At 44.0% G+C, this 19,015-nt stretch overlaps 1 protein-coding gene across 2 annotated transcripts; it reads right to left on the bottom strand.

The window, feature by feature from the left end:
• Window positions 1-15,053, bottom strand: PEX5 (peroxisomal biogenesis factor 5). 2 transcript variants are annotated; one of them, XM_007420401.4, is made up of 16 exons: window positions 14,971-15,053; window positions 13,205-13,393; window positions 12,053-12,088; window positions 11,798-11,930; window positions 11,470-11,604; window positions 10,216-10,321; window positions 8,296-8,386; window positions 6,920-7,042; window positions 6,593-6,685; window positions 6,361-6,480; window positions 5,395-5,538; window positions 4,492-4,562; window positions 3,943-4,158; window positions 3,688-3,853; window positions 2,260-2,417; window positions 1-1,136 (listed from the first exon to the last, which is right to left on the bottom strand). In XM_007420401.4, exons 2-16 carry the CDS (start codon window positions 13,352-13,354, stop codon window positions 935-937), a joined length of 1,944 nt encoding a protein of 647 aa, XP_007420463.2. In that variant the 5' UTR covers window positions 13,355-13,393; window positions 14,971-15,053; the 3' UTR covers window positions 1-934. The 2 variants fall into 2 exon arrangements, with proteins under 2 accessions (XP_007420463.2, XP_015743169.1); XM_015887683.3 differs by lacking the exon at window positions 6,920-7,042 and having other exon boundaries at window positions 14,971-15,052.
• Between the last annotated feature and the right edge of the window lie 3,962 nt (window positions 15,054-19,015).

Raw genomic sequence — 19,015 nt, 5'->3', positions numbered from 1 at the left:
TTAATTTGGCGGGTTTTATTCTTTCACCTTCTATTATACAAAATACTTTACAATTTAAAAACATTTTCCCAACAAAAATCATATACATATATTTATATTTAAAGAGCCAATTACACCAAAGGGGGAAAAGCCTGATGCATAGAGACAACCCACCCACTTTATTGAGTTATGAAAACCAAAATGGCAGAGGGGTAGTTAAGAAAAAGTTTCTGCCCCACACTTCGCGTTTCTGATAACTGCCACTTCTGCCCCTTCCCAGGTACTTTCTTATTTTAATCAGTACACAGCTGCTCCTTCCCCCAGTCTCTGGGGTGGTGATATCAGCCACGCTGCTACTTCATGTTCATTCCCTTTCTGTTGTCCCTTTAACGTTAGCAGCACTTTCCAAGCCCAGAGCCAAAATTCATATTTTGATTCATCCTTTTGCAAAAGGATTTTTCAACAGAATTCATCTTAACATGATGTGCAAAGAATACCAGCATTCACTCTGATTTAGCAGGCAAGGCCAGAACTCCTTTCCTTGCATCACAGAGACTGGCCTATAGGGAAAAAAAGCCCACTCCTTTAAATTTGTGCCTAGAGGACACCACTGCAGGAAAATCTAAACGCTTTCCTGCTCAAAGGACTGTTTTCCCCAGGCAGAGACTAAATCTTGCAGGCTGGGAGAGGCACACGGCAGATACCATTCCTTGCTGGATTTGCATAGGTTGCAGAAACTTAATTTTACAGAAATATGATCCAGCACAACATGTAAACTAGTGACCTGCCCTAAAAAAGAGTCTGAAAATAGATGTATATATTGTTTTCTGGGACAACTTGAGACTTAAAAGAGAAGTATCCCTGACTCAGCCATGTGTGCCTGGGTGGGAAGAGAAAGAAGGGACTGGCATTGATGAGGGCCCCTCCTGCATTCGCAGGGGAGCCCATCAGAGAGTCACTGCTGAATAGCAAAAGCCTGTAGAAGGGTAGGAAGGTCCCGGGCATCTGCTGCTTCATAGAGGTTGCTCTGGCCCAGCATGGAGAGGGCCATACGGAGGGTGCTCCAGATGTTGTCAGACATGGCTCCCTGCTGGCCCCGTGGCCCCCGACTCTTCTGCTGCATCTGCAAGGCTTCCAAAAAGTGTTCTACAGCCTCTCTGTCAAGACAGCAGCATATGGCAATGAAGGGAGACTGACCAAGAAGACTCACAGACAAGACCTGCCCCAAATGTTAGGCACAGGGAGAAGGACCAGTTCTATGGCTTTCGTTTCCAACACACCTTTGCCCATGAAGCTGCACAGCTGAGTAGGGGGACAATGTATTTAAAATACATGTTACTACACTGACTGTACTCCCCTTTAAGCCTACTGACATAAAGCCAAAGTAAGAGGTCACCTGTAGCCAGCAGAGCCTAGCTGGTTCACAGGGAAATGTCATTCCTTTCAGATTATGACCCAAAGCACACAAGTGATTAAAGCAGAAGAAAGTTAATGTTTTAGAATTGCCAAGTCCTTAATCCTATCGAAATGCTGTGGAAGGACCTGAGGCAGGCAGTTCATGTGAGGAAGCCCACCAACATCCCTGAGTTGAAGCTGTTCTGTAAGGAGGAACAGGCTAAAATTCCTCCAAGCTGATGTGCGAGACTGATCAACAGTTATCGGCAATGTTTAGTTGCAGTTATTGCTACCCAAGGAGGGCACACCAGTTACTGAAAGCAAAGGTTCACCTACCTTTGCCACACACAAATATGTAGCTTTGGATCATTTTCCTCAATAAAGAAATGAACAAGTATAATGTTTTTGACTCATTTGCTTAATTGGGTTCTCTTTATCTAGTTTTAGGACTCGTGTGGAAAGCAGATCATGTTGTAAGTCACATTTATGCACAAAGATTGAAAATTCAAAAGGATACACAAACTTTGAAGCACCCCTGTAGATGAGACACACCAAAAGCCAGTGACTATGACTCTTTGAAAGAGGAGGTGAAATGATTGAAGGCACTATTAGTCAACTATGATGGCAATTTCTCTTGGAAATGCTTTCAGAGTTGCCTGATCCACCACTCATGATTCTCTAGTACAGTATTTCTCAACCTTGGCAACTTTAAGACGAGTGGACTTCAACTCCCAGAATTCCTCAGCCAGCTGGGGAATTGAAGTCCACTCATCTCAAAGTTGCCAAGGTTGAGAAACACTATTCTAGTAGCTCAAGACTATAGTGGGCTCAACTAATCAAGAGCAGCAGTAGAGACAATCTCAGTTTTAAAGCCACCCAACTCACCTATGGGCCCCTAAGTTGATACAGCTAATGCCTAGGTTGTAGCGAGAGCGTATATAGCCCGGCTGCAGTTCCAGCGCCTGCCTGTAAGCAGCTACAGCTTCCTCACTCCGGTTTCCATTGGCCAAGGTAGCTCCCAGTTTGTTCCAAAGGAGATGATCCTAGAAGAGGGAATCAGATTTAGTCAGACTTGGTGGAACAACTTCACGTTTTTCCTCCCTGCCCTGCCCTGTCCCACCCAAAACAACACATTCTTTTCAAACTTTCTGGGTTTCAAGAGGATTTTTTTAGTAGCTCACAGTGCCATATACAGTCCTTCCTCCCATCTTCCTCTACAACAATCTCATGAGGTAGGTTGGATGGACAGTGATTGAGTGCCTTAGTCATTCTACCTGTCTCCCTTTCCCTTATAATGGATAAAGATTGCTGGGGAAGTATGGGGGCTAAGGGGTTGAGATAACAACTGAAAAAGCCACCTTCTGGCTCTGCCGTAAGCTTATGTGGGGGGAGGAGGCAGAGAGTCCTCTCTCAGATTGAAGTCCCCCATCAGCCACGCCATGGGAAACATGATTTGCAAGTGTGTGGTAAAGACTGTTTGAGAATGAATGGAGAAGTGCTCTAGCTCTAGATGGCATTGAGAAATGCTTCTCTTAGTTTTTACTGAGATGGCTGTCACATTGAGTGACCTGCACTTGGAAACTGATGGGGAAATACATTGGTACCTCGGGTTACGAACGCCTCTGTTAACGAACTTTTCGGGTTACGACCAGCTCCGGCCGCAAAAATTTACCTCGGTTTGCGAACTCCACCTCGGGGTACGAACAGGATACGCGGCCATTTTCCCTCCCGTGGCACAGTCCGCAGCCATTTTTCCGCCTGACACGTGGTCTGCGGCCATTTTTCCACCCGACACGTGGTCCGCGGCCATTTTCTGCCCGACACGTGGTCCGCGGCCATTTTTCCGCCCCTGACACGTGGTCCGCGGCCATTTTTCCACCCCTGACACATGGTCCGCGGCCATTTTCCACCCCTGACATGTGGTCGTAGGGAGGGGGACTCTCCCTCCAAGCAATAGCCGCCTCCCTGTCCTCCATGCCAGAACGGATTAATGGTAATTACATTGAACCTTATGGGGAAATTTGCTTCGGGTTGCGACCAATTCGGGGTGCGACCAGAGTCACAGAACAAATTTAAGTTTGTAAACCGAGGTTCCACTGTACCACTTTGTTGGCTTTCCCACGGGGCTAGCGGGTCAAGGAGGGAGCTAAGCCAGAACCCTCTTCTCTGAAGACATACTTTTGGTTTGGAAGAAGACAGAGTCTTAAGAACCAACTCCTTCAGTCAGAAGCAGCCTCAGTGAGAAAACAGCACCTGCTCCAGAAGCTGCCACCTTCTCCTACAACCCCCTTCCCTGCCCCGTGCCTCCCTTACATTTGGGCGTGCGCTCAAGGCAGCAGTGAAGCAATCCACAGCCTTCTCATACTCGCCACTCAGGTTGAAGAGAACACCCAGCCCACATTGCACATCAGGATCCACAACGGTGGGGTTGCTACGCACAGCTGCCAAGAACAGTTCCTTCACTTCGTGAAAAAGCGAACTGAGGCAGAAAAGAATGAAGAGACCTCACAATTCCCATCTTGCTTTAGTTGCCCAGTTCCCATCCATTCTTCACTTTCGCAGACTCACTCAGTTAAAAGGGAACCCAGAACGCGTTTGGAGGGCCCAAGACCTGGGCTAGAACTCTCCCCTTCAGATTCTTTTCCCACCAGGTGAGCATAGGCAGGTTTGTGGCGCAACCAGTCACGCAGGGTTTCACATGCCTGCTTCTGCAACGATTCATTCGTAAAACTGACGGCTAAAGCCATGAGTGCAGTGAGGTTTCCAGGCTGCAAGGTCAGGCACCTGCAGGAAAGAGCAAAACCATACAGGTAAAACACAGAGGGATGCATCCTCAACTGGTGCAGGGGGACGGGGCGGGGGGACAACCCTATCCCATTGATTTGCCAACCCAATTCTTTCTGCAAGAAGGAAAGAAAATCCTGCTGACATCACATCAAAGGGCCAGCTGCAAACAATGGGTTTAGCTTTGTTTCAGATGAGGCCATGAAGCAAGGGTTTAGCTTCAGTTCACCACACATCCCAAAAGAGTCAGCATCACTGGCCTTTAGACTTTGGACTTCCACACTGGGAAAACACGCAGGCCTTGCACTTCTGCTGCTCAGGAAGGTTACTCACTGTCGAAGGGCACTGATCGCAGCAAGCTCTTGTTCGTTCTCAGCTTGCGTGGTTCCCAGGTACTGCCAAGCCTAACACAGACACAACAAAACCAGGAGTTTGGTTCACACTGTACCCAGCAGCATGGAAGAGGGGCTGGTGTTTGCAAGCCTTCTTCTTCTCCCCCTCCCCATCTTTTTAGTAACTGGAAGGGGAAAATTATTCCTGGGGAGGAGGATGGTGCCCACTCATACTAACACATAAAAAGCAGCAAGCTGCCCCAGAGAGCAACTCAGGCATACTGAAGCAGCTGCTCTGCAGAAGGAATCAGAAAAGCGACCTGGGGTGGCGGGGCAGGCGTAGGGCAAAATCCCAATTTGCTGCCTGAAGCAGCCACGTCATTCCTTCTCATACTAAACTCAGCCTTGGGAAAACGGCAGAAATCATGACCCAGAAGGTAGCGTGCACCCAACCCTGTCCATGAAGCAAACCCATGGACAAAGGTCTGATCTGAAGCAACTCTGCTCCAATACTGCAAGAGGGAACATGAGTCATTGGCACCCAAGAAAGATACACCCACCACCAGCTTTTTTTTTTTTTTAATCCATTCAATCGTGTCTGATTCTTGGAGACTGCCTGGATGAGTCCCTGCAGTTTTCTTGGCAAGGTTTTTTCTGAAGTGGGTTGCCCTTGCCTCCTTCCTAGGACTCAGAGAATGACTGGCCCAAGGTCACCCAGCTGCCTTTGTGCCTAGGCGGGACTAAAGCTCACAGTGTCCCGGTTTCTAGCCCGATGCCTTAACCACTACAAAAGGAATATTTCTAATTCCATGTGATCAGAGCTGGTCCTCCCTGCAGCACACCTGGGCCAAGCTGCCATTTAACCTAAGCCAAGGCAGAAAGGTGCTGGCTCTCCTTTGCTCACCTCCATGTGATCAGGTTTTTGCTGCACAGCAGCCTCAAAGAATAAGACAGCGTTGGGGAGATGCCCTTCCTCCAGGCATTTCAGCCCCTCCTCAAAAGCATGCGGGTGGTCCCGTACAGGGTTATCTTCTTCAAACTTGTATCCCTACGAGGGAGGAAGAACAAACAGTTGTTTCTTCTAAAGGCTGCCCCCAGGATGTTAGGAAAGAGGTGGGACACTTCCTACTCAACAGCAGAGTTTGCTACTTATTTAAAGAACTGCAGGAGGAAGGACTGGCCCATCTGCTTTTCTCTTCTGCTTTTAAGCTCAGGGTGGTGCATCTTTTCTTGCCAATCAATCAGGGTCTGTGTGTGGGGCAGCACTGAAGGATGTAAGCTGAGCCTTTAAGTGCAGGTAAGTAAGCAGAGAGTATCATCTTCTATCATCTAAACACACCTTCTACCTTCTGCAGGAAAACGAGCATAACTCAGTGCCACTTGCCTACAAAATTCTAGAAATCATGTGATAAAAAGCTAACACTTGTAGAGAAGGCAGTGGGCCGATCATTGCATCTAGTCACTCTCAAACTGTGCCTTCTGAGCACTTTGCCAATATGGTCCCACCGCCTGTCTCAGGGCCCCAGCTTCCATTGGCACTAGGGGACAGAAGTGGCAGGTCACTGAAAGATGCATCTGGACAGCCACCCAGAACCAAGATGCATTACAATGAGGAAAATTTGGAGCCAGGCTCAATCAGCAGGAGAGGAGGAAGAAGATGGTGCAAAGAAGAGATTCCACTCCGTATACTCCGTATTACCTTTTTTTACAAGGATTCACTTACATTTTATTTAAAAAGCATTTCAGCTTGCTAGTTCTCTACCTTTCTTTTTATAAAGTTTGGTATCCACACACTCACCGTTAAGAGTTGTGCAATCAGAAAAGGGAGGGATGGAGAGGACAAAGCACAGCATTCTTTCTACAGCAGTACCTTGTCATAAGTGGAGCTGGCAAGATCCTCATAATCAGTTAGCCAAGGATGGGCCTCTGCATCTCGCTTGGCCATCTCCTCCCACTCAGCCTGCAATTTGTCCCAAAAATCCACATCTGACTAGAGAAAGGAGAAAAAGAAAAGATCTGGTTTCCTCAAAGAAATGCATTAGAAGTTTCTCTCTGCTCCAGGAGAAGGGGGACCATGCCCTCTCTCCCTAACAGCCCATTACCTCCACAGCGGTCTTGGCTTGCTCAAATTCTGGATCTAGGCCCAGGGCATCCCCAGTGTGTGCAAACTGGTCTACCCAGGCTTCGGATGTATTCTAAGAAGAGAAGACAGAAGGAAAAAAAATCCCCTAAAAAGACAGATAAATATGCAAAGCAACATATAACATTCAGGCTATTTTGACAGAATTATGAAGGGAATGGCTCTTCTCTGCTACTAGTCTATAGGTACTCTGCTCAGTTCTGGCCCCCAAGTCTACTTACTGGCTACAGAGAGTAGGCTGCCATGAGTTCTCCTGCTGAAACCAGCAAGGAGCAGCCAGGGGTCCTACCTGCTGCTGCATAAACTCAGTTGCCCATTGCTCTGCCTTATCCTGGTCCCTGGGATTAATGGTCACCCGATTGGCCTCGATGGATACCCTCCCATCTCCAATCTGGCGAACAAATTTTAGGAACTGCATGAAGAAAGGAGACACAGGTAGAGATCATAGTTATTTATGTCCTTACACCCCCAGAATATATCTTTTGCCTGGATTAGCCTGCACCTGGCCTGAGCAGAGCTTCCAAGAAACGACAAGAGGCCTGTTCAGTTTTACAGAGCGCATGGGATTCAGCAGTTATTTAAAATAATTGCACAACACTAGCAACAAGTCTCTAGAAAACCCTCCAAGAAGGTTACTGTAAAAGGCCAAAACCCAACTTAACCTTAAGTCCTGCTACAGTACTACTCTTTTTCACCCAGTCTCACTCCCAAATTTATCTTGATCTGACAACAAAAGAGTAAATCTGGTCTCACAGTTTCTAACCAACCCATAAGAGTGTGAGTGTTCTTCCACCATGAATGACTGGAGAGAGGAAGCAGAGGAGTGTCTGTGTTAAGAAAAACTCAATAATGATCCTGAGAAGGGAACAAGAAGTTGCTTTGCATGGGATTCATTGATGAAAGGCAGACGGCTGCAGCAGAAAGAGGAGATTCCAAGCTGGTGCGTGGTCACATTTAACCCAGCATTTCCTAATGGTTATTTTTACCCATAATTGATTGCCCAACAGACTTCATATCTGAGCAAGGATTTCACTAGGACAAATCCCAAACTCTAGCCATTATATTACACTGCTCACAGTGTAGCAACAATCTTCTAAGACAGCTTTCCCAAATGCAGTGGTCTCCAGATGTGCCCAGGTTGGCTGGAAGATGCTAAATTCTGAAACCCAACACATCTAGAGATCATCAGAAAGGCTATCCTTAAGAAAATCAAGAGATGTAGAATCCTTCACTTTCCTTATGAGGTAACAGTAATAAATCAACCCAGCCAGTACATCCACTTATCACAGGAGTGGGTGATGTGAAGCCCGTAACAAGCCCTCTTCCCTCATTTTGCTGTTCCTGGCAGCCCAACCAGTCAGATGGTCAGCAGACTGGAGAAAGCCCAGATGATTCATGGCAATGCACACTGACTGTTTTAAAGCAGGGCTTTTGGAAGAAAAGAGGAGGCACAAGGAAGCAAAGAAAGTGGGGGGCAGAAAGTGCCTGGTGTGTATGTGGGTACATATATGGCCCTTGAAGCTGAAAATGCTGCTAGCTAATGCCGTTCAAGTGAGTTACAGGACCATACAAGCATGTATGCATGTATGTGGACACACTATTTCTCTCTCCAGCCTTACAACTGTGCGCTATTCCTTTTGAAGAAAACTCCACTCATATTTTTACCTCAGAATCATTCAGTTTGGGATCATCCACTTTTGAAAGAAAATCATTGGCTGTTTTCTTGAGATCGTCTTCAGGCTGGTATTCCTCATACCTATGACCAGAACAAACAAGGCAGATTCAGGATAAGTTAAAAGGATGCTAGGCTTCAAAAGTGAAGAAAAAGTGATTTGACCCATCATAATACATGCACTAGATTTTTATTTACTATTTATTCCATACTCCAGTTTGCAATTCAAATCCTAGGCTGAATTTTAACATAAAAACATAACATAAAATTTTAACATAAACATTTCAACATAGACTGGGGCAGTCTACAAATACCATAAAAATTAAAATCAAAAACAAACAAAAAAACCCAAATCAATTTCACCTATAGAAGAAAAATAGCAACCTTAACCCTTACAAGAAGAATATAAAAGAACTTAAATAATTCACAAACCATGACAAAAGTTTTGTATCTAGGGCTTAGACAAAAGTCTCTGTTCCAGGCATTCCTTTACAAGGCCCCTGAAGAGATCTTGGTGTTCACGCAGAGCAGAAACATATGGCAGCAAACAAACTTTTACTTATCTGGAACTAAGCAATCAAGAGCTTCAAGAAGTAAACACAAACACATTGGTTTGCATTCAGAAACAAAGATATTTTAAACCCTGAAAAAATGTATTTCATTTATCTGGCCCAGGTCAATCTAGCAGCTTAATTCAGTATCTCTTAAAGGTAGCACCACATATGAAGTGTAGTTGTATACAACCCCAAAAGGGACTGTAGTTGGAGAATCAACCTAAATAAAAAGATGACACAGATACTGCCTGGACACCAAAAGATAAGGCTGAATTTAATGCTACATTGAATTGTCTACGTGTTCCTTCAACGGGGACACAACTATTATCTCTGCTTAGATGAATCTCCTACATTAATACTGTTTATCTGGACTGGGCTCACTTGGTAAAACTCCATCTCACCTACTGATTTCAGACACTGCATACACAGTCAGACCTGAATCTGAGCAGAGCTGAGATACAAACTGGGCGTAATCTTACCCCAAACCCTTAGATAATTTCATTCAGTATTTCAAGTGGACGCCAAACAGCAAGCAGTACGAGATGGAATCCAGCAAATTCAGCAGCACAAACGCGATGGAGCCCATTTTGGAAACAACCCTCTAGATAGGAATGAAGTCTCTAGAATAGTGTCCCCGTTCATCATCTGAAAGCCGCTCCTGTCGCAGGCTTTGTCATGATTGTCTTTGACATCAACATTTAATTCCGCTTTCTCCACTGGGAGGTGGGGACATGCTATGAAACGAATTGCCATTAGGACCGAAGCAAGCCCCCTCCTTGCCAATTAACTATTTAAGAGGAGTGCAAGAGATAAGGCACGGCTGCATCTGAACGTGTATGTCAAACCACTTGATATGTATTACAACTCCATCTTGAGCATGTATCCCATACATGGAATTTATTTTTTGAATGTATTCGGGACTGGCTTTCAACTCTTCAAAAACGACTGAACTTCAAACTGCCACATCTAATCCACTTTCAGAATATTTCATACATGTATCAAAAAAGAAACAATATACAGCCCAGCAGCCAGCAATGGAAAACCATTGTTCTTAAGAAAATGCTATACTCTTTCCAATGTGACAAGGTAATATGGGGCAACAATTCAGAGAACTTTGAAGGGTCTCTGTAATTGAGAATATCTTTCATAATCCTAAAATTCTTTCCCACCATTAAAAATCCTGAGCTGAGGACCATTCAATCCAAGCATTCCTGTTGCTGGATTTGCAGAAGGATAAGCCACTGTGTAATAAGAATGGACCTACCAATGCTGAACCTGGAAAGTCCTCCAGGCATCTCAGTGAGGTTCTGTCCAATGGGAAGGTTCACATGTAATTATAGAAACCACAGGGATACTCACCATTTATCAACTGAGGCTTGATCTTCTGATTCACCCAGCCACAGCTTCTCCTCTGACTGCTCCAAATACTCTTCTGCCCATTTGGCAGGAGATACAGATAATGGATCTATGTAGAAATGGGATAAAAATAGGTTGTTAACTAAACAGTCTGAGAGTAGGAAGAAGATCCACTGAGAAGCATCAACAATGACCAAGCATTGCACAGAAATTCACAACACTATCTTACTCCAAGTCAGCTTCAGGTATTCTAGCTAATACCCAAAATCTTCCATGCCGAGCATATGAGTTGGTACAAATTTATGTCATAGTATTCCAACTGGGACACTGTTATATTGGTCACCATCACCCATTTTAATTTGGAAAAAATCCAGAGATTTGCAACTGAGATTGGGAAGATGATTTGGAAAGCCCAACTGAAAGCAATCAGGAAAGCAGAGAGAAATGACTGAACTCTGCCTTGCCTAGAAGACTACCAAGGCAAAGGAAAAATAAAGTGACCTACAACATTTTTAATTTGGTTATAAAGAGAATCTAGACAAAAAATGTAACTCTGCAAATAGCTATAAGGTAAGATTCCAAGAAACTTTATCACACAATCTGCCTTCTCTAAAAGGCAATACAATGATAGCTTTAAAGCACTGTTGAAAAATCTACATGTCAACTCAGAATACCATTTATCTGTTCAAGGAAAATCTGAGTAAATTTTATGTTATAATAAACACGTTAACCTATTCAGATGGCATGTGATTGTTGTTTTTACTGCAACAGACCAGAATTTATTAGATGTATATCCTGCTTTTTCTCCAGTTCAAAGTAGTTTACATGGGGATCTCCCTCTTATCCCATGGCTGAGAATGGAATGAACCCTGAGTCTCCCCGCCTCTAGTCCAGCACCTTAGTACTACACCATACTGACTCTCAACACTCACTTTTCTAAGTCTATAGACTTAGTCTTCAGAAGGTTAGACAAAACCAGTCTTTTTAAAAAAAAAAAACTGCCAAAAAGAAACTAAACACGAATTGTGTGGAAAAAAGGATATACTCTAGTATCATGTAGGAAAGCTTCTTTATATTGCCAATCCTGCACCAGCTCCATTTACAGTGGCTTTACCTTTCCCAGCCTGCTCCATCAGATGCAGCAGATGAGTAAGTAAATATGGGGCACATATATGGAATGATAATAAGTAAATAATAAAACACCAAGGAACTGCTGTAAGGTGAGAGATGCCCACACCTTCCCAACAGCAGCCTTACCTGTAACCTCAGCAATGAATTCTTGGGACCAATCGGCATCATTATAATCTGCTGAGATGTCAACTGTATTATCAGACGCGCCAAGGAACTCCTGCGCCCAGTTCTCCGAGAGCGCCAGTGCTGCCACCCCTGGAGCTAAGGAATAGGAATGAGTCCCAATGAGTGTCCCAATGTCACCGTCCCCAATCCACACAGATGAGACCAGTACCAGACTTCTCTTATCTGTAATTCACAGTACTACCCAGCATCTTTTTAGAAACAAGAGACCGTAGCCTGGCCCACTCCCATTTGCCCAGTAGGTGTTTGGCTCTTCCCTGTTCACATTTACCTCTCTGTGGGGCCTGTCGGAAATTGGACTGCTCAATTTCCTGCATCTCAGCCAACAGATCATCCATCTTGAATGTTTGTGGGGCACGGGACAGCATGGGGCCATTCTGCTCTTGAAGGAACTCTGCCACCAACTGTCAGAGAATAAAATACAAGAATTTGCATGGGCAAATATGTGTCAAGTGATGGAAATAAAGTCATAGAACAAGTCAGGGACAGGGAGGAAGACAGAAACAAGACACATGGAAAGGCTTACATCATCTTCCGAGGCTCTTCCAAGAGGTTTGGGCACCTAGAAAACAAAAGAGACACAGTAATTGACTTGAGCTTTCTCTTCCCTCTGATGTTCCATCTAATCTAAATTTGTTCTTGCACATCTCTTTAGAAAATGAGAATGATCCATTTTAAATCAGACAGAACTGTGCATGGGGAAAAAAGAGAACAAATTGTGCTTCCAATCTCTCCACGCATCCTCAAGGAAGGATCCCTGCAGGACTAAATGCATGAGATTCAGGTTATTGGCAATACTTATTTCCATTCATCAGTTCCATCCATACAGCTACAGATGTGAGCCTAGGTTTGCCAGAATAGTAATGTGCCTACATGTAATACATTTGTGGCAGACATGAGATTTGCAGCAGGAATTTTCCAGATCAACTTTTAATCAGCTCTTAAAACTGCCACTGTGAAAATTTTTCTTCTTGAAAAGTTACTGACCCTAAACATAGAGACAGTGATATCTACCCTAGAAGAAACCTAATGCCATTCCAAGCTACACTATTCCACCACCCGATTCATAGCTTAGTTCATATACTGCAGTAAACCAGTTTCTTTTAATAATATTTTGTTGAATAAGCCACAATGGCTGAGTTAACTCATTGTGCTAAACTACACAAGTCAGGTTACAGCTTAGGGCAATTGATTTGTGCAATTTTACTGGCTGAGTAAACCATAAAAGCATTCTCTATTCAAGGCTCCCAATATTCTTAGTCAAGTGGTAAGGTATGATTGTGACTGTGACAAAGAAGAGAAACAAAAAAGAAGACAGACACTTTCAAACTATGGATTTAGAGATAGTCCCTAAGAATACAGTGGACTGCAAGAACCAACTAATCTGTCCTAGACCAAATAAAGATGAAATTCATATTCTTTGATGCAATCCTAGAAAAAAATTATTCTGGGCAAAATTGAGGGAAGTAGAAGGCAGCAGGGATGACAGACAAGATGGATGGGTGGTGATTATCAGAAACTCCCTAGAAGGGACATGAATCAACATACTGAACACTTTGTACCATCACCAGGAGTTGAATCAGTTTGATAGCCCCTAATATCCTGAATAAGCTTTACACCTGTTCCAAGTCAGAGCAAACACCCCCCTAAACCCAACTTCTAAGTTTGTTAAACTTACCACATCTGCCACGGGACCAGTGGGAGGCCAAGCTAGGGGGCCCTGGAGCCCTTCTTGTTGCAGGCCCTTGTCCTGAGTGAAGTGGCTAGCCAACTTCATCAGAGGATTGGAGCCCCCACACTCTGGCTCCACCAACTCCCTCATTGCCATGGTAGGCGGTGGAGAACAAGACACCCACACGACCCTCACCTGTCCAAAGAGTAAACAGTGCATAGGTTATATTTATATAGTTATGGAATTGCCTGCTTGTCCACTGAGCAAAATTACCTGGCCGGGCAACTTTCTGCCCCAGAAAAGATCAAGGAAGGCAACCGGCCGCAGCAGATGGAACAAAGATGTCAATTTCCCTGCTGGTCATGAAGAATTTTGGAGCACCATCCATAAAACCTACCTGAGTCACACCCAGACCTACCCCTATACTTACTTATATGTGTATCTGTCTTCTTACATAGAAGATTTAATATATAAATTTATAGTTATTAATGGTGACATTACTTAACAACATAGGAAAACCCAGGAAGTGTCAGCTAACCAGCCACTACAATTGTCCAAAATGACAACCAATAAACTATGGTTTGCTATTTTCCCATATCGGGTGCTAGATCAGTGAGCAAGTGGCTGACCTATGGCTAACACTAGACTTGGCACAGCATATCATATAATACAAAGTCACAGCATCATGCTAATTAATCTAACCCACAGCTCCCTCATCCCAGCCCCCCACTAACCACAAGCGCTGAAGCTCAAATGCAACCGTTACATTCTTATTAGCATGGTACACAGATACCACCTAAGCCTCTGTTTACATTATTACTGTTGATTGGCTGAGTTTATATAAACCACCATAAAGCATACACTATGGCTATCACACCACAATGCCTGTGTTCATACAACATGCTATAGCAAATTATGGTGGTTAGCATTTAGTTTAGCCTGTTGCACAACTCTAGACTTAAAGCTCTGCAATTAAGAGCTGCTTGAAACTACATTTTACCTATACACCCACAAATGAATTAAGTGACTCTAATGAACACATCTCATACAGAGCTATTATTAACCCAGGAACCCTGTCTGTATACAGCAGTGTTTCTCAACCTTGGGAACTTTAAGATGGGTGGACTTCAACTCCCAGAATTCCCCAGCTGGCTGGGGAATTCTGGGAGTTGAAGTCCACCCATCTTAAAGTTCCCAAGGTTGAGAAACACTGCTGTATTCAGTATTTCCTTTTCCGGCATACATTCAATCAGTGGCAAATTTAAGCTGCGTTCTCCTCTGCTAAGCCCTGGTGCTTTCCAGCGAACTGTAGTTACCTAACAGTCACTGAACCGCCACCAGGGGTGGGCAGTATACACGCATCACGATCACTTCATAAAACCCGAGGAGTGACCCTGGAGCTGAAAGCAAGTTCTGCAGCTTACCGGGGAGGGTCTCAATTCAGACCCCAAGAGGGTCTCTACTCCCTCCTACCAAAAACGCAGGCGACAGCGCGAGCCGGACTTAATGCCCGGAGCGTCCGGTCGCTTCCCACGCCTGGCTGAATAACCAGCCTCCGTCGCCGGAAAGGTTTGGGGATGAAGCCAACCCGCTCGCCAGGCTTCCGAGGCCTTGCTCCTCTCTCCTTCAGAGCTCGCGTTTCCCAGCGCCCGCAGAGCGCCGCTCGGGAAAGATCTCCACGTCCTCCGCCTGGCGAGCTGGATCGGCCCGGCGAACGATCTGGGGTGTCGGGAATCTCGCGCTCCCCCTCCTCTACCCAATGCAATACATACCTGCACGTTCCCGTCTGCTTCGATCTCACAGCATTCGCAAAAAGAGGAAAGGGGGCGGGGCCAGCCCTTAAAGGGCCAGCGCCGCCGCAGCTGCGGCGGGGAAGCAACTCCGGCGCGGAAGCAACTCCGGCGCCGGACCGCTGTTCGCCGAGGAAACCCAACTCCGCGGGGGATACTGAGGCTCCGGACGAGATCCCGCGCGGTTTTAATGCGGGAGTGAAACCCCAACAGAGTCCAGTAGCATTTCAGGGTCAGTTTACGATTCCAGCTTTGCGAGTAAACCGGCTTAGAAATCGAGTGATGCGGTTGCAGCGAAGGTAAGTGCAGGACCCCCGTGTCGCAGCCTCCGCTAGCGGATATTGGATGACCTTAGCCCGTGTTTCAGCAAGTTCTTCTAACGCATTAAGAATTGAAGCTGTGGAAGAAAACGGACAAGCGCGAGGTCAGCTAACTTCCTAATGGATCGGGTATAAGGGCTGGAAGGAATTGAAGAGGCTGTTTCGAAATAGAGAGTACTGTAAGGAGATGCATGAAAAGAATTATATTTTCCCGTCTTTTTTTCTTAACAGATCTTAAGGAGAAACAGATGAAACAGCAGCAACCACGGGGTCTTAAGAATTATACCACCTAGAAAGAAAAGAAGCTTACTGATGCCACTGTCAGGTCCTAAGCCTATTTTTTAAAAAACTCAGGGAACATTAGCAAATGGTTGGTTATCCTCAAGATGGCACAGCACTGGATACATTGCTGAAGCATCTTTTCCACAAATCAATTCCACCAACTAAAAAAAGCAAAGGATGTGATGTCTGGGAGAGGAATCATGTCCCCATGTATACTGGGTCAAAGCCAACCTTACTGGCTAAAAGGGACTGCTACATGTTTGGTTATTAATTCAAGAACATTAATTTTCTGAGTAACATCTGAAACCTTGATATCAAATCCAAATGACGTATGTATCTAAAGTGAAAATCTTGAGTACCTGAGGCCACAGGAGATAGTGTGAGTAAATATACAGAACATCATGAGGAAACTATAGTACCACAAATATGACTGGTTTTGAACTCTGATCTATTCTAACTACTACCCATGCTTAAACACTACCCATGCCAGGCTAGTTTTCACAGGAGGTGGAATATTTAAATCACAAGAATATTTATGAATGTTTAAGTCACATCTGAAAAGTCACTCATTCCCAATCCATTGTATAGAATTACTCTGTTAATATGAATATTAGTATTAGAAAAGAGTCAAATAAAAAGAGATTTAAAAAAAATGTTCTGGCTTAGCTTTCATCTGTTCCTAATAAATTATTTTCTCAAGCGGCACCTTATCCCAGCTTTCCCCAACCTAGATCCTTCTAGGGGTGTTAGACTACAAGTCCCTTTACATCAGCTATCCAGTTGGGGATAGCAGAAGTTGCCATCCACTACAACTAATAGTTCCAGGTTAGAAAAGGCTACAGTATTTTCCTACAGCCAAAATAACTAAAAGAGGGTTTTTTAAAAGATGAACATAAAAAGGACAACAGAACAAGATACATATGGAATTGAACACACTTAAAACTGTGGAGATGATTGTGGACTTTAGGAAGAATCCTTCTAATACTCCTCCCCTTACCATATTCAACAGCCCAGTATCAGTGGTAGAGTCCTTCAAGTTCCTGGGTTCTATACTTTCCCAAGAGCTGAAATGGACGTTTAACATCACAGCCATCATTAAAAAGGCACAGCAAAGGATGTTTTTTCTGCGGCAACTTAGGAAGTTTAAATGATCCCAGGAGCTCTTGGTACAGTTTTACAGGGGAATCATTGAGTCTGTTATCTGCTCCTCTATAACTGTCTGGTTTGATTCTGCAACCAAACAGGACAGATTCAGACTCCAACAGATAGTTAAGTCTGCAGAAAGGATAATTGCAACCCGTCTGCCTTCTATAGAAGAACTGTATACTGTGAGGGTCAAAAGGAGGGCAGAGAGGATATCTGCAGACTCTTCTCATCCTGGATATAATCTGTTCCAACTTCTTCCTTTGGGACGGCGCTATAGAGCTCCATATGTTAAAACATCTAGACATCGGAATAGTTTTTTCCCTTGTGCCATTGCTCTGTTAAACACTGTATGATTTGATATGTACTGGACAGTGGCTTCTTCCTTGGAAAAGTTATTTTATTGGGCAGTGTTATTGTTACTGTTTATTAATTTTTGTTGCTATCCAAACGCACTGTTGATCTTGCTGTTCGTCACCGAAGACAAATTCCTTGTGTATATTTTATACTTGGTCATTAAAGTATTTGTATTTGTATTGTATTGTATGTATGGAGATATATCTCTCCGTGTGTGTGTGTGTGTGTGTGTGTGTGTATATATATTAGTTCATATATATATATTAGTTCATATATATATATATATATATATATATATATATATATATATACACACACACACACATACACACACAGAAACAAAAAATATAGTTTTCAAGTAATTAAATCTCCATGAGGAAAGTCTGCTTCTTCCTTGCTCCTCCAACAAACTAAACTAAGTTAAATGGCTTGGGGGAGTGGCATCCTCTGAACTGTAACACTAATCCAATTCAAGGTAGTGCATCTGAGTCAAAGCCAGCTGATTCACTCTAGCCAGCTAGTTGGTTTTGCTTGCACAGAAGTCCCTTTTTGCATTTTTATCAAAGTGATATAGCTACTTCCATCCGGCAATTTGAAGGGGAACACTGCTTCAATTCAGAATGCCACTTTAAATGCAAATTTAGTTAAAACTTCATCGGAGCAATGTCCTTTAGAACAGTGTAATAAATTAAACCTAAAATGCTACCCCAGGTCAAATGCTTATCTGCTGATTAACCCCATCTAGAAGCCTAAACTTTTCACTGAAAAGTACTTTAGTGCAAAGTGGTGGTGTTTCCATAACTAGTTTATTCAAGTAAACTAATTTTCTTGGTTCCTATACATCCTGAACCATAAGGTCATTACACTGGCTAGGCTTGACACAATTTTTTTTTTCTAGTTAAAAATAGGCAAACATATTCCAGTGAGTAACTAAATGTTTGCAAGAAAGCAACCAAGCCTGGAGAACTCCAAGGATTCCAGAGTTCAACCCTGAGCTACATATATTCTCTTCTATTGGTATGTTAAAAAAAAAAAATCAATAGAGGTGAATATGTGTAGCTCACGGTTGAACTGTGGGGTCCTTGGGGTTCTCTGAGCTTCAGTATTCAGTCTGAGTATTCAATGTCTGAGTATTCAGACAAGGCAGCCATCAGACACATATAGATAAACAGCATCTACATGGTATTCAAAAGAGACAATAGAAAGGAAAACAAAAGAACATCTCCTCACCAGCAATCATCACCCAGATAAGCAGAGATTAACACCAAGATTAACACCAGACATACAATCAAGCAGTAAACAATACCCTAATCAAGGAACTACCAGAGGAACAAAACAAAACCCCCACCCACACTGGCAGGGCATGCCATAGTATATAAACAGAGAGCAAACCCCATCCCATTCCAGCAGTGAAGATGCTACCTAGCCAGGTAATGAAACGCTTGCAAGAAAAGAACCAAACTCAGAGAACCCCAAAGACCCCACAAAAATAGTCAATACGGAGGCCATGTTGTTGTTGTTGTTGTTGTTTAGTCGTTAAGTCGTGTCCGACTCTTCGTGACCCCATGAACCATATCGTGCCAGGCCTTCCTGTCCTTCACTGCCTCCCTGAGTTTGCTCAGTTTCATGCTCATTGCTTCAGTGATGCTATCTAACCATCTCATCCTCTGCCGTCCTCTTCTCCTTTTGCCTTCAATCTTTCCCAGCATCAGGGTCTTCTCCAAAGAGATCTCTCTTCGCATTAGGTGACCAAAGTATCTGAGCTTGAGCTTCATTATCGATCCTTCCAATGAGCAATCAGGGTTGATTTCCTTTAAGATTGACTGGTTTGACCTCCTAGCAGTCCAGGGGACTCTCAAGAGTCTTCTCCAGCACCACAGTTCAAAGGCATCAATTCTTCGGCGCTCAGCCTTCTTTATGGTCCA

Source organism: Python bivittatus, unplaced genomic scaffold, assembly GCF_059951505.1.
Source record: "Python bivittatus isolate LINGU-HERP-01145 unplaced genomic scaffold, Pbiv_v1 ctg000270_np1212, whole genome shotgun sequence".
NCBI classification, from domain to species: Eukaryota; Metazoa; Chordata; class Lepidosauria; order Squamata; family Pythonidae; genus Python; species Python bivittatus.
This window is presented reverse-complemented; position numbering and strand designations above follow the sequence as displayed.